Here is a 15,423-nt window from a genome sequence, read left to right on the forward strand (position 1 = left end):
TGGATTGAAGGGATCCTCGAACATGGGTGCTACTTTGTAACGTGGGACCTGAAGGCATTCGGTAGAAATGTTTTATAGATGAAATACATTTAAAGATACAAGGTCGATACAAAGGTACATCACTACACGACAAATTACAGTATACACGACGGATGCCATTCGCAGCACAGAATACCAAGTGAAAGTTTTAGTACAAAGTATCATTCGTTCCTTTTTTCTAACAGCAAATTTAGAAATAATGATATTCATTTTTTTATAGTGTTACATCAATAAAATTTGAAATTCTGTGTTGGGAATAACACTGCATTGCTGTATCTCATTGGAAATTTAATCGCTTGGATCTAAATTGTTCATAAATAGTAATGAAAGCAACAGAAAAGATGAAAAAGAAAGTGAATGAATGAATGAATGAATGAATCACAGTAAAATAATGATTATAGAAATAGGCTTACGTGATAGAAAAATAATATTAAAATATCTTAATATCATTCCTGTCACAACCAACCTAAATTTGTTATATATTTTGATGCTATTGCAATTAAATAAAGTTTAGCTAATAATATGGACGTAAGGGGTGCAGAAATCGAAAAGGATTTACACTTTGTACGACTCGTAAGTGGGGAACATCCGACACAAATAAGCAGTCAGAATGAAATTAAGGGACGTAACAAAAGCACAGGAATTAATGCCAAAACAATTTCATTATTAATAATCATCTGCACCCCAGCAATTTCTGCTCGTCTCTAAATGTATAATAACTTTACATAATTTTGGCTAATAATTTCATGTTGATTTTCACCTTTTTACAATTTAACGAGCTAGTTTTTCTTCTTTATGGTTGTTTTTTTTTTTTTTTTTTTTTTTTTGTAAACACATTTTCTCTTAAGAACGAAATGAATGCAACTGAATGCGAATCTCAATATAAAGCTGTTTGTAAATATGTATAATAATATCATCGATTGGAATGGCTTTTAAAAGTTGAGCTGATTTTTCTTTTGTTTGTTAAATTTTCAATGGTGTTTTAACTTTTTCTCTCTTACAAAGTTAAATGACGTTTTTTTGGCACCTTTGTTGGTCTTTCAAATATTTGATGTTACATATGTATATACTATGTGCCCGTTGGCGGCGTGTTATCATCAGTAAATCGCATATGAAATGATTATTTAATAATGATTTTTCATCATTCTTCAGTCGTAAACTTAAGTGCATTTATCACTCGCATAAGTACAGCAAGAAAAAAAATGGACAATGAATTTTTAGATGTGCCGAAAGGTTTGATTACATAATAATTTTCATTTGTGACTTACTGTTAATCATCAAGATCTACCACAGGGAGGGACATAGCACCGTGTATAATAAATTATTACATACTGTTCACAGTATATGTATATATATACGTGCCTGCATATATCGTATATATATATACACTACATAATTATAAAACGTATTACGTTGCAGATACGGTTTTTTTTTTTTTTTTGCTACTCATAAATACATTGGCAGATGCCGAAAAACTGTAAGTTTTTTTTTTCCATCGCTTTGCATAACGTGGAAAACGTATGAAAAATGAATTCACAATAATCACATATGTATCAAATGCACAAAAGTATAAAATGGAAATTCTTATCTTGTTTATTATGTATCATGTATTTATGTATGTATGTATGTATGTATGTATGTATGTATGTATGTATGTATTGTGTATCATTACCTAGGCTACTTTAAGTTTTAAGTTTCAAAGCCTTGAGGAGGCTTATATGTATTTATTTATTTTGTGTAGTTATTTTTTAACCATTAGTTTAATTATTATTAATCGAGTCTTATTACGTACCCAGAATATACCGTATGAAATGCTGTATTAGGTATACTTATATGTATTTAGTATAATACTTGGTGCATAATATACGTATTTTTTTGGTTTTTTATTTTCTTGTTTTTTGCTTTCAGTTATGTTTATGTATGCTATATAAAAACTCATCACACGCGAACTCCGTGCTATTCGTTGAATTTTTTTCATAACCGTCGACCGTCTGCCATGTGTATAACATCGAATATCACGTATAATTACATTTTATCTTTATTCTCAACTTGATTGTTTCAATTCATTCCATTGTTAATGGCAGCCGATGTTATTTTATCATTGTGAAATTTAAATCGGCTTCATTCAAGACCTTTATCTAGGATAATAAACTAATGATCTGTCATGGAATGTGTAATTTCAGTCAACTCTGAGAAGGAAAAATAGAAAAAAATAAATTCGAGCGATTGATAATTGAGGACAAATAAAGGAGAAAAAAAAGAATAACGATATTAATTAGTAGATGTAAAATTTAGTATAGAAAATTCGTTCTCCCATTGAAATACTTTGGCTCGCAGTCCGCAGTCTGGTATTAACAGTTTGTCTTTAAATTATCATTTTCAACAGAAACTTTCAAGCAACGTTGAAGAAAACTGTTAATGTTTTTTTTTTTTTTTTTATGTTTTCCACGTTTTTTCTACTTCTTTTAATATAGCATAGTATTGGTCAGTTTCTGCAATCGGTGAGCAATATTAATCTTAAAGCTAGATGCGTTATATTTTCTTTGTTTGTTTTTTTTTCACCTTCATATTCAGACCTTGAATGAAATTCATATTTCATTCCGAAACCTTTGAACCGTATGTTACTACTTATGTCCACTGAATTCTCTTATGGTATATATATTTAGCATAGCCTTCGATAATCCTAAACTAGTTATTCAATTTTAGTTATGTATAATTATACTAATAATACAATACTAGCGACAAAAAAAGAAAATTCAAGTAAAATTAGAACTAAAACCACCCCGGACTAGAGCTACAATCACGCATCTTCCAATGCTGAGTGAAAAAAGAACATAATTACTGCCATGTTGTTAATTGTCATGTGTATAGTATAATGCCATAAACTTAGTCATTTGTCAAAGAATTTACAATTATAATTCGCTAATACCTTGGACATTTGCAAGTATCGATTACACACCGTTCAATGTACAAAGCAAAAAAGAGTAAAGAAAGAAAACTAAAGTTTTCAAGCAAAAATGAAAATATAAAAACAACACCGGATTTTAAATTTGGAATTGGATACTTATAGCACCTTTCTCTTCCTTCATATCTTTCGTATTTTTATTCTTGCTTTTTCAAATTTTTTTCTATTCGTTAATTGCAAATCATAGAATACATATTTCTAACGATACGACAATGTAGTAACTGATATGAATATCTCTAAGAATTATTTCTTCCAACAGTACATCAATACTGTGTCAGTAAGTATTTAATATAAATTGATGTCCAAGGAAAATGATTGATTAGCACAAAAAAAAAAAATAAAGAAAAAAATACTGTTTTGATCAGAGTCACGAGTGACGCGGATAAGAAAATATTAAGTATGAAATGAAAAACATTCGCGTTTATCAGATATATACAGGGTGGGGCATTTAAAGTGACCAACGCAATTTTCTCGAATACGAAACAAAATCTCAAAAAAAGTTTCAGACGAGAGCTGTAGGGTTTTGAAGGGGACGGAACATAGCGTGCTCGAATTTTTATTAAGTGGATGCGCAACGGAGGTACAAAGGTCAGCTTTGGTTTTTAAAATGTGATGGTGTATTTTTTATTTTGAATATGAAAAGAGTATTCTATTTCGAGTATAAAAGTATAAGTACACCAGTTTCCTAAAATTGACACTCAATAGGATATTTCAAAAACAAGAAAAAGATATAACGACGAACAACATCAAGGAATAACATTCGTCTACAACTTTATGTTTTGACTGATAACTCTTGGTTCGATTTCAACTTTTTACTTTACGCGGGAAAAACAATGGCTCTAAGATTTGTGTAATGTAAACAACTTTTTCAGGCATTAGATGCTTCATGCTACCTTTGAAAATCGAACCAAGAGTTATCGGTCAAAACACAAAGTTGTAGTCAAATGTTATTCAATGATCGTTATTGAGAGTATTCACATCATGTCGTAGAAATTTCCTCAGTAGTAACATTCAGAACTCCTATTATCGTGATTATTATTTTTGAAAAATGGATCGGTATACGGTTGCCGATAAGATCGACATGATTTACATTTATGACGAAACGCATAAAAACGCTAGTGCTGCTTGTAATTTATACGGAGAAAGATACCCCGAAAGACGTCAACCATCCCGCAGATCTTTTAATCAAGTCATACGGTTGTTTTCAGAAACCGGAAGTGTCGCAACGAAAAAAAGGAATCAAAATGTATAGAAGTTAATGGCCATGATTTCAAACATTTGCTTTGATAAAATTGTAATTTTATTCCGCGTAAAGTGGAGAACGGACATCTATCTTTTTCTTATTTTTGAAATATCCTATTGAGTGTCAATTTTAGGAAACTGGGGTACTTATACTTTTATACTCGAAATTGAATACTCTGTTCATTTTAAAAATAAAAAATACACCACCCCATTTAAAAAACCAAAGCTGACGTTCATATCTCCTTGGCGCATCCGCTGAATAAAAATTCGAACGAGCTGTGTTCCGTCCCCTTCCAAACCCTACAGCTCTCGTTTGAATCTTTTTTTGAGATTTTGCTTCGTTTGTGAGAAAGTCGCTCTACTCACTTTAAATGCCCCACTCTGTACACACATATATATATATATCGAATCCATATAAATCACCGTTGGAAGTTGGGAAATATATGTCATTTATGGCTCGGGAGTATCTAGCGAGAACAAAAGCTGTTAGGGAATTTAAATTTTTTAATCTAGAACATGCATACACGACATAATTTCCACACATTCATCGGCGTTGTCGATTTGATTATTAACATGTATGTATGTATGTATTATTATAATTGCTGCGTGAATCAGCTATACCAATTGTGCGAATCTTGATGAAACATCAGTTCAATTATTATTATTGTTGATGTTATTTTTTTTCCCTCTACTGCGACATTACTTTATGAGTGCGTTTTTTATCCCTTACATTCCTCTTACTCTTATTTTAAGTTACCTACCACTTTGTCTCGAGCGCGTCACATTCACTCGTCCTGAAAAATAAAAGCACACGACAAATGTATCGGCTTGTAAGGTACTTACACAACAAATGTGTAGCTTAATAAATATGTACGCTTGTGAATCAACAATGAAAAAGAAAGGAGAGAGACTTCACAAATTGATATTTAGACAAGCTCATGTACAAAAAGAGGAAAGAAAAATAGATGACACTCCAACGCTTCAGTTAATCAAACAATTCAATTCATCCAATGAAACTACGCAATTATACATCAAATGAAGAAACAACAGTGCACAGCATAGCAAATAAAACTATGAATCAGTTTACATCCAATTAGGAATAGATCATAGGTAAAAACAAAAATAATATAAAAATTCTATGTCCAGTGATAAAAATGATGACAACTATATTGCCAATAATGTTGATAATTTTAAATAAAGGCTTTTATGAAAAAGAACCTACCCATTCGCGTTCGTCGACTCCTTCCATGTGATCTTGCTCCAAAGAACGGTGTACAATATCTCCCATAACGTTGCTCACTGACTTTTGAATCTACCATAACACATTTCACACGCAATGCTAATGAAATACAACCGCCTTTTTTTAATTTTAACACATATTTCATCGGAATTTAAATTCAAGAAAAATTGCTAAGCGATGAAGATACGTTAAAAATGTGTGCAATTGTAAACTTCCATAGTTTTTTCAAATTTTTTTTCTATCACTAGGTCAGATAACGATATATGATATACTTCCCTCACTGATATATTTATACTCAGATATTTTACAGAGAAAAAATTCTGATTCACGCAGGATTTGTAAAAGTGAATTTGTACTACGCGTGATTAATGGCTAGAAAAGAAAACTGAGAAAAAAACGAGAGAGGGAGAAAGTAAGAAGGCTATCCTTGAAATAACTGGGATACACACAAAATATAAATCAGTACAGCGAACAAGATTTTGAACAAAATTAATCAGTTAAACTACAACGAAATTCTCCCAACAACTGATAACATGCGTAATTTGATCAACTATACATATAATAAATCTGATACATACCTCTTCTTGTTTTGCCTTCGTCTGACCAGCCAGATCTGGATTCCATCCCAGTCTGTTGAACGGTTGCGTCGCGCCGACAAATGGTGTTGTAGAGGTTGTTGACTGCTTCGCAGATACCGGAGCAGTGACAACGCCTTGTCCCTGACTTTCGGTCACTATTTTGTGGTAAAGCATGTGAGAAAAGAAGAGTCCGAGTAAATAGCAGTGATCATCTTACATGGTGTAGAAGCAGGGCCTTGTTCCTAGAATAATTTCAATTGAGCAACGCTACTCACAGCTGTCCATTCCTGGCGGTTTCAGACTGATTCTGGGCGCTTGTTTGTTCGCTTTGCCGAACCATTCAGCTGCACTGACTGTCGGACTCCACGTGACTCTTGTAGGAGGAAATAAGTCGTCTTGGAACAACTCGCTCTGTACATGGTGCAAAGATGTTAAGGCAATCGTAAAGACAGTGTGTCTGATGGTATTTTTCGTTAGAATAAGAACACGGGTGAACCGGATTTTACCTTTATACGAGGCACAGTGAAACTAAGAGGCTCTATTGTGTTGTTGGTTAGTCTAAGAGCAGCTGCAAACTCGACTATCGTCACATCGCATCGATTTTTAGGCAGGAACGACAATCCTTGATGTAAACTTGCGCAACGATGGTGACTCAGTGGACAACAGTAAGGAGCTTCTTCCGTTACCTCGAAAGCGTATATCGTTGAATCGCCCTGAAGAATGATGAAATGAATTCACACAGTTTCGTCGCCTGCTAAACCCTAGTGTCATGATAATCAACAAGAATATACACGTTCTACTCACTCGACCAGTTAAAAACAGAGTAGAACTGTCCTCGTCGTAATACGGCATCAATATGGCGGGTGATACATCGAGACCGACTGTATTCAGCGGTGAATTTAGATTGTCCGCCTTAAAGACGATTATCTGTCTTTCAGAGACCCTGGAAAATAATCATTGTAACGTAGTAAAAAAATCAGAACTGGAACAAAAGATATTTGAAAAATATGCACTGTCTAAAATAATTCAGTTGCCTAAAAAATTTCAGTGTTAATCTGTAGATAGCAAGAAAATTTGTTGCAACAACTGGAATTTTGCAAGTTTAGCGAACGGGTTTGCTACATTGGGAAGTCTGCTGGGCTGTGGGTGCAAAGTTTTTGCTACCGAAGTAAAAATTCTTGTTTCACCAGCTCAAATTCTCACTATCACTAAATTTTGCAGGTCTAATAAATCATTTTTTTCCGTGTAGCAGAATTGCTGCAACTGTCGATACGATGTACAAGTTCACCTACTTGTCAAAGCCCATGACTACCAGAAATCTTCCGTCCAGGGCCCATACGACTCTAGCGCCTCTTGTTCCGACCGGTCCTTTGCCTTCTCTGATCGGAGAATCTCCATCCCTCGGTTTATAAACACGCAGTTTACCGTCTTTGCAGGCACTGGCTAAATACTGTCCGCACGGCGACCAAGCCAGGCTGAATATTTGGTCCGTGTGACCGGTCAGAGTTATTTTGGCAACTGCAGATTCGCCAGACTGAAGGGGAGTCAGGTCCCAAATTTTCACAGTCATATCGTACGAGGCTGACGCGAGAACATTCGAAGCCAGAGGGTGAAACTTGATCAAGTAGATTTTGTCCGCGTGAGCTTCGATCGTTGAGCGCGGCTCGTTCGTTGGTTCTTCAAGCCCGGTCGGAGGAATCTCCCACAACCTTATCATTCCGTCATCACATGCTGGACAAATTTCGATACAGGAAGTTATTGTTAGTTGACTAAATAAATCTGAGGACCAGTAGTTGTCCAAAACGTAAGCCTATCTCACCGACGGCAAGTTGTTGATTGTTGAAAGGATCCCATTGAAAGTCCATTACTGTTGCGCCGTGAACAAGTGCTGGCATTACTCCATCTGCCAATCGACCTGTTTTCTTGAGTTCCAGAACTGCTATTTTGCCACCCGGTCCACTCAACGGAACAGCAACTCGGTCAGGATTAGCTAGACATTAAAGATAACAAACGTCACGAGAACATTCCCTGGCAGTTCATTCTAAACAATGCAGGTGGATTTAATTTACCATGAAAGCCGTCGCATTCTCCAGATATTTGTCGACTGATGTTTCTTATGTTCTCGATGTGAGTCGATTTGTGACCAGGGGTTCCTTTCAGATGCCTGAATTTTGATACTCGACCTGAAAGGTAAAAAATATTTTACTTGCTTTCGATACTCCAATTCTAACATAGTTTTCGACACAAAATAAAAACTCACCGAAGACAGTGGAAGTTCGTTTGGGTGTTGGTGTCGTCACGGGCTCAGGTTTCTCAAGCCGAGGATCCATGCTCTGCTGTCTCAACACCGGGATGATCTTCTTGACTTCGTCTTCTTTGATCACGTCGCTCTTAGCCTTAAAAGAATCCCGCCTTCTGAGAGGGGTCGGAGAGCCCATAGCCTTTTCGGCCAAGTTACCGTCGGTAACAGAAACTGAACGACTTTCGTATAGCCTCCGTCTTTCTGCGATGGAATTTCTGTTGACGTTACCACGCTCAAAGTTGCCCGACTCTTCGTTCTCCGGTGACTCGTCCTTAACTTTGGTTTCAAATAATTTACGCCTCTCTGCTGTACTCGGAGTTTTTGGTTTGTAACCAGAGTCGCTGGAATTGGCATCTTCTTCCATTGAACTGCTGTCGCTTTTACCATTTTCCGACTCTTTCACCTGCTCGGTTTCAGACGTCGGAGATTTGTCAGCTTCGGTATTGCTGTCCGCTGAACAACTGGTATCAGTTGGATGACCGTTGCTCTCAGTGTTTGGGGCCACCGGAACAGAGAAGACTTTGTCAAAGGAGAACTCTTGGCTTCCGGATTTCGCTTGGAATGGTTTTGGCCCAAGGCGTGGCTGTGATAAAAAAGAAGTGTGTTCATTTTATCCAATGTCAAATCAACGGTGAATATCGATATAATGAAATAAATGATACCGACAAGAAGATATAAAAAAAAAAAAATGTATAAAAGCATTGAAGGGTATAAACAATGATATGGAAGGTGGATGGGTGGAAGGATTGAAAACAATAAACATAACTCACACGCACATAGTAACAAACGCACACTTTTTTTATAAACTATATATAATATGCTAACACTATACGTATTGCTGTGACGCCGTTATCAGAGAACAAAAAAAGAGGACAAGAAAATACAATAATTTCATTGGCGATGCATAGAAATGAGAAAAAAAAAGCGACTTTTTGGTAATGATTTTCACATACCAAGGCGTAAAAGTAATTATGATTATCATAACGGTTCTATTTCTTTATCGAATAAACACACCTATTCGAGTGGGTTAAAAATAATAGATTCTCAACCTTTGAATGTTTTCCTAGATACAATTTGCAATACAAAGGATCGAACCACTTTTCGGAAACAATCATTCGGCTAAATCTGACCTTATATCCTCCAACAGCATTAGGATTTACTGGCGTAACTACGCATCCAGGATTTGGCGTTGTGCGAGGCCTAGCGACCGGCTTTGGATCTTCCTCGGAAATACTGTTAGCTCTTGATGCTCTAGGCAGTGGTTTTGGGGGTATAGTTTGGCTGCCGTTTTGTATCTTTGACTCTTCATCCTCGATTTCGCTCTGTATTATCTCTTCGCACTGTCTTATATCGAGATCAATTTTTTTGTCATTTTCTTGCACGACGGACTGTAATTTGGAGTAGCCCTTTGGCGCTGTGATGGTAATAGTCTTGCTGGACTTTGGCTGTTCTACTTGTATTTCTTGATGATTTTCTTTCAGCGTTGTTAAGTTTCCTTTGTGTACCTAAAGGTACGGCAAGTTCCATAATGAAATATCTTGCCTCAGAATACAAATTTTGCAGTCTATCCTAATCTATGAGCAGCAACTTGTGCACTTCAAACTACAAATATTCTACTATGTTATTGTTCTCATATTTTAACAGCCGAAAACCACAGAGAAACCAAAATCTTAGACAGCGATGAGAAATCAAGCGACATTGGTAACTAACCAATTAATTAATTATGGTGTAAAATTTATAGTATGTACATTAGAATATTACATGACTATCTACTATGCTACTGGAGTCTTATTGCACATTTGCATGAATTAAGCAAGATGATCGTTATTACTGCATGAAATTCACTCTCTCGGTAGAAAAAAAAAAAAGAAAAAATAAGGATCTAACAAATACACAAGTACACGAATATTTCAAAAATTTTCATTTTTACTTACGCAAAACAACACGGATCTACAGACATCAACAGTCAGTTACGACAGATGCATTGCAAAACAGGGATAGATGACGGCTAAATACATAAATTACAAATAAATATAAACATTCGGCAATCTGAAAAAACGTTAAAGAAACACATATGTATGTATGCATATAATGTATGATATATATATGTATGTATACAAAAGTAGTGAAAAAAAGGGAAAAAATACATACATATATATTAGAGTGTTTCAAAAAAACCGATTATTTTTTTTTTTCGAAGAACATCTTCCGAGTGTCCCTCAAAAATGACCTCGGTAAAATATGAGCTCTTAATATTGATATTTAGAGGTGGCGATTCTCAATTTTCTGTTTCCCATTTAAATAACATGGGAAAAAATTTTTTTTAAATTTAGAATTTTATTGCTCGAAAACGAAAAAGTGTGAAGATAAACAAAACATATTCTTGTAGGAAATTTTCCGCTCTACAAAAAAGATCTGAATAAAGATTTGCGTAAGGTAAGTCATTTCAGAGTTATCAGGCCTCAAACATCGAACCGTTTGAAATAATGATGTTATTAATTTATAAATGCTACAAAACTGACTCATATCACTTAAATACACAATATTATTGATTTTAAAATTAAAACTATAGACCTCCAATGAAATTTTAAGTAATAAATTTCATTAATCAACGATATGAGTCAGTTTTGTAGTATTTATAAATTAATAACATCATTATTTCAAACGGTTCGATGTTTGAGGCCTGATAACTCCGAAACGACTTACCTTACGCAAATCTTTATTCAGATCTTGTTTGTAGAGCGTAAAATTTCCTACAAGAACATGTTTTGTTTATATCTTCACACTGATTCGTTTTCGAGCAATAAGATTTGAAATTTTTGAAAAATTTTTTCCCATGTTATTTAAATGGGAAATAGAAAATTGAGAATCGCCACCTCTAAATATCAATATTAAGATCTCATATTTTACCGAGGTCATTTTTGAGGGACACTCGGAAGATTTTTCAATGTTCTTCGAAAAAAAAAAAAAATAGTCGGTTTCTTTGAAACACTCTAATATATATGCATATATATTACAGGCAAAATAAATTATAACTCAACTACAAAGAAATCAATATAAAATAAAATAAACAACAAGTATTTTCATTCTCATCGATTCTCACAAATTAAAGATTCTGGGGCCATGTAATATACCAATTTTGGCAATTATCAACTACTTGACTATTTTTTACTCGATTCACTCGATAATTGTCCACATGCCATAGCCGCAGATCTATTTCACGAGAAAGCCATTCACACAACGACATTACCTAAGAGTATTTAAATTTCGAATGCAATCACGCACAAAGGTACAATGAACAATATACAGAGTGGGATAGGTAAGGGTGAATAGAATCAAGTGTGTGTGATCTATTGGTGGACAAATTGTCATGATGTCATCTACCGACTGATTACTACTATTCTAGAGTTATATACAATTTTTTGGATCAGGAATCATTTTGGATTAAAAGAATGCAATTTTGTGCCTAAGATAATAATAATAATAATAATGATGCTGCAAAAATAAAGTTGACGATACCGAAGAAATATACGGATAAATGGAGGGGAAATAAATTAAGTAATATATACAATGTACGCAACATAATTAGTGAACGAATGAAACTCTGCGCGGCAGATTAAAAATGTGCGTAATTTATACAGATCCAAATGTTGTTTTAATTGCAACTTGCGTATCGCGGCGGTTTTCTCGGAAATTGAGGTCTACTTTATAACGTACCGTTACAGGATCCTCGCCCTTTTCCCTTTTCGAAGGATCAAGCGATATTTTTGGCACTGGGGCATCGTGACCTTTGATCCAAGCTGCCGCTGTATTCTGTGCGACAGAACCGGCTGTTTCGGGATATATATCGGCATGAAAATCTCTGTAAGTCTAAAAGAATCAAATTGGTATCAATCATGGAAAATTGCACATGATTTGTCATCCGTTTTTGTTTTCTAAGCAAGACCGCGATTTAGAAAATAGCTCCAACGAATAATTTGATACATACTTTTCTTGGCACTTGATACATTATCGGAATAACCATGTTAGATGTCAGCTGCAAGAGTCTGTTAACTTCAGCCTGCATTACGTTTAGAGCTCTTTTTGGCACAAGACAACCACCCTTTGTCTGTTCTCCGCTGTGTCTGATACCCTCGACTAAATGTGGCTCCCTTTCCGTTACCTCCATGTACAAAATTGTTGTGTCACCTTTCCCAGCTAGGAAAAGCATGTTCGTGTCAGGGTCGAACAGGGGCATGAGTATTCTGTAATTAGCAAAAGGTTGATAACTTTCCGAATTAACACGCCGACATAAAAAAGTCGAATGTAATATGGTTCCTTAATTTTCGATCTGTTAAATGCGAACGACTTACTTGATAAGTTAAAAACTTGTGTAAGTCTGTGACTCAATTACGTCAACGAGATTATTATAATAATTAAAACTGTGATTACAGTGAAATAAGAATGCTCACCCTGTGCTGCAGTCGAGTTCCAGTGTTTTAACTGGTTCGCTCAAGTTCCTCAGGTCTCTGATGTAAACTTGGCGCAGTCTGGCAGAATCAAATCCTGTGGTCAATATTCTGTCCTTGTCACCCAGCCACACAATTCTTGAGTCTTTAATGCTCTGATGACTAGGGGATGTATTGACGATACATCTAGATGATCGAGGATCGATGATTCTGACCTGTTTGTCTTTGCAGGACGTTGCCAACAGCGTGCCATCCTGCTTCCAGCTAAGGGACTGAATCACTTCTGCATGTTCGTTGTTGGCTACAGAATAGAATGGGATTTATTTTATGAAGAGTGAAGAAAAAAACCTGTCGTATTATTGAAGCTTAGAAAAATAATTGAGAGTAACGATGACTTACAAAATAATTCCTGCTGAGAGATAACATCCCAAAGTGAAAGGTTCGTGTAGGACACTGTGGTGAGAAGATGCTCGGCGGTCGGGTGCCACCGCACAGCCTCGACTCTTCTCTGCCTATGTGAGAATGTGCATTCAGGATTGCATAGGGATTCTTCAAGCCCGGCTTCGGGAATGTGCCACAGCTTCACCTGCAACATGTTGAAAACAATGAGAAATGGTTCATTGCTTTTGATGTTAGGATCCACTCAAGGACTCATCTGGTGTAAAAGATTCCGAAAAACGGAACAACCAGATTTTTCTAATTGAAATCTTTTGGTTTTCACATCTCTTAAACGAATAATATTTGGCGTACAAGACAATCCTGTGATCCGGTCGCCAGCAGCCCGTCATGAAAGGGTGAGAAGTCCATGTCTGTGACAGTGTCAGTGTGTGCGTGGAGCAGAGGCATGGTTTTACTCTTTCTTCCACAGTCGTCGAGTGGAAGAACAGCGAGACTAGATCCTGAAACGTTTATTTCTCATGTAAAATTTCGACATTTGTGATCATTTGTCATTTTTATTTTATAGTATGGAGCATAGACATTTTGGAGAATGTCAATTCAATAGAGATAGAAGTATCCTGTGCTGATATCATGTGCCTCATACGTAATACTTGATATACATATAAACGAGAAGACGTAATACCGGAAACAAAAGATATAGTTATCAGTGGTAGACAATGGAGCATGGATATATCTACATGCATCGAATATGATGTATTAGAAAAGAGAATCTGAACGAAGCCTTACCATTATGGTCGACGTTGAATGCCATAAAAGCTGCGGATGCGGCGATATTGTTTCCATAGGTCTGATAAGATCCGACGGAAATATCTCTGATGCAGGCCTCAGGCTTCGGTACAACCGGCGCAGCATTTTTGTACTTTGAAGCTTTAAATCGCCAAGCCATGTTTTTTCAACCGCTGCTTACGCTACTCTGTTCTCCCCTAATGATTGTTCACTTAACTCATGTAATCTGAAAAAAGAGTAATAAAAATTCCATGAGTATTTTCTACTTCACTGTAATATTTCTCTCTCATTTCGTTTCACCTGTTAAGGAGAAATTTTGAAATAGATGTTACGAGATAATGTAAAAATAGCCGTTACCTCAATTGGTAAATTACCAATGATGATTGGCTAAATCTGATTCAATGCACTTATTCTTGCATTCGTGATTCAGTTCCAACCCTGATAAATGATTAGCAGTGATATAAACTACAAGGACGATACAGAGGAATATAATTTATTGCTTCTGACAAGAATGAAGAAGTGTAATAATAAGTAAATAAATACATAAATAAATTTTGTTCTACAAGGGTTGTAGAAAATTTATGTAGAATTTTGTTCGATCTGTTTTCATGAATTTCCGACGTTTTCGCGGCAGGGTAAAAATCAGGACGAACGTGAATTTTGAGTTGAAGTTCGTTTTTGTTTCTCTTTTACGATAAGTTCATAAATCAAAGTTTTGTGACAAATAACTGTTCGAAAACGATAATCAATTGACAGGATACCAGAGATAGAGAGGGTGAGAGAGAGAGGGAAGACGATACAGAAAAAAATGATATAAAAAAAATACGAACAACGAAAGACTGGAAAGTTTGCATGTGTGCGCTTATGCAAATTAAGTAAGGCCTGTATGACTAATTTTGGGGGTGAGATACACCCCACCCTTAAAACCGAGCTATAGCGGAGAAGCAGCGATACGCGGTATGCAGTCGAATAGATAAATATACGCGGTGTCGAATGATTCCTTTTGTGTGATTCGAGGCGAGGTAATGATCGGATACATACAATTTTAGGGCCTCGTAAGATCGTTTGATACTGACAAAAGATGAACGTCCGTCTTTCTTGATCGCGAGATGTGGAACCGCACCGTGTCCTTTATTCCTCGATAATATTTGTAGTAAAAACACGTATAAACACCTAGCAGTTAACAGCGTCTAGTCGTTGACAGCCGGAAACGAGAAACCTCCCCTTTTCGACTGCTAGCTTCGTCTTCCTCGCACTCGTTTCAGCCTCGAATTTGGAATACCCGGCTCTGTCCTTTTCTCGCAAGTTATTCACCCGCCCCACCCTTGCTGCTGGCAGCCTAATCCTACCACAGCGCCTCTCACGGGAATCCTAAAATTGTCAAGGAGGCTCAGTCGGTAAGACGTGAAGGCTGTTCAGATCAT

At 36.0% G+C, this 15,423-nt stretch overlaps 1 protein-coding gene across 5 annotated transcripts; it reads right to left on the bottom strand.

Moving 5' to 3' along the window:
* Positions 1-57: 57 nt before the first annotated feature.
* On the bottom strand, positions 58-15,328 carry pod1 (coronin pod1). Of its 5 annotated transcripts, none has more exons than XM_046624602.2 (18): positions 15,173-15,327; positions 14,000-14,225; positions 13,565-13,713; positions 13,214-13,400; positions 12,818-13,115; positions 12,355-12,610; positions 12,084-12,236; positions 9,497-9,871; positions 8,325-8,949; positions 8,134-8,247; positions 7,884-8,054; positions 7,357-7,795; positions 6,869-7,007; positions 6,571-6,777; positions 6,340-6,475; positions 6,065-6,219; positions 5,469-5,558; positions 58-5,040 (listed from the first exon to the last, which is right to left on the bottom strand). In XM_046624602.2, the coding sequence occupies exons 2-18, from the start codon at positions 14,157-14,159 to the stop codon at positions 5,032-5,034; spliced, it is 3,663 nt and encodes a 1,220-aa protein (XP_046480558.1). In that variant the 5' UTR covers positions 14,160-14,225; positions 15,173-15,327; the 3' UTR covers positions 58-5,031. The 5 variants fall into 5 exon arrangements, with proteins under 5 accessions (XP_046480558.1, XP_046480557.1, XP_046480555.1 ...); XM_046624601.2 differs by having other exon boundaries at positions 15,076-15,327; XM_046624599.2 differs by having other exon boundaries at positions 15,041-15,327.
* Between the last annotated feature and the right edge of the window lie 95 nt (positions 15,329-15,423).

Source organism: Neodiprion pinetum, chromosome 4 (genome assembly GCF_021155775.2).
Source record: "Neodiprion pinetum isolate iyNeoPine1 chromosome 4, iyNeoPine1.2, whole genome shotgun sequence".
In the NCBI taxonomy this organism is placed as follows: domain Eukaryota; kingdom Metazoa; phylum Arthropoda; class Insecta; order Hymenoptera; family Diprionidae; genus Neodiprion; species Neodiprion pinetum.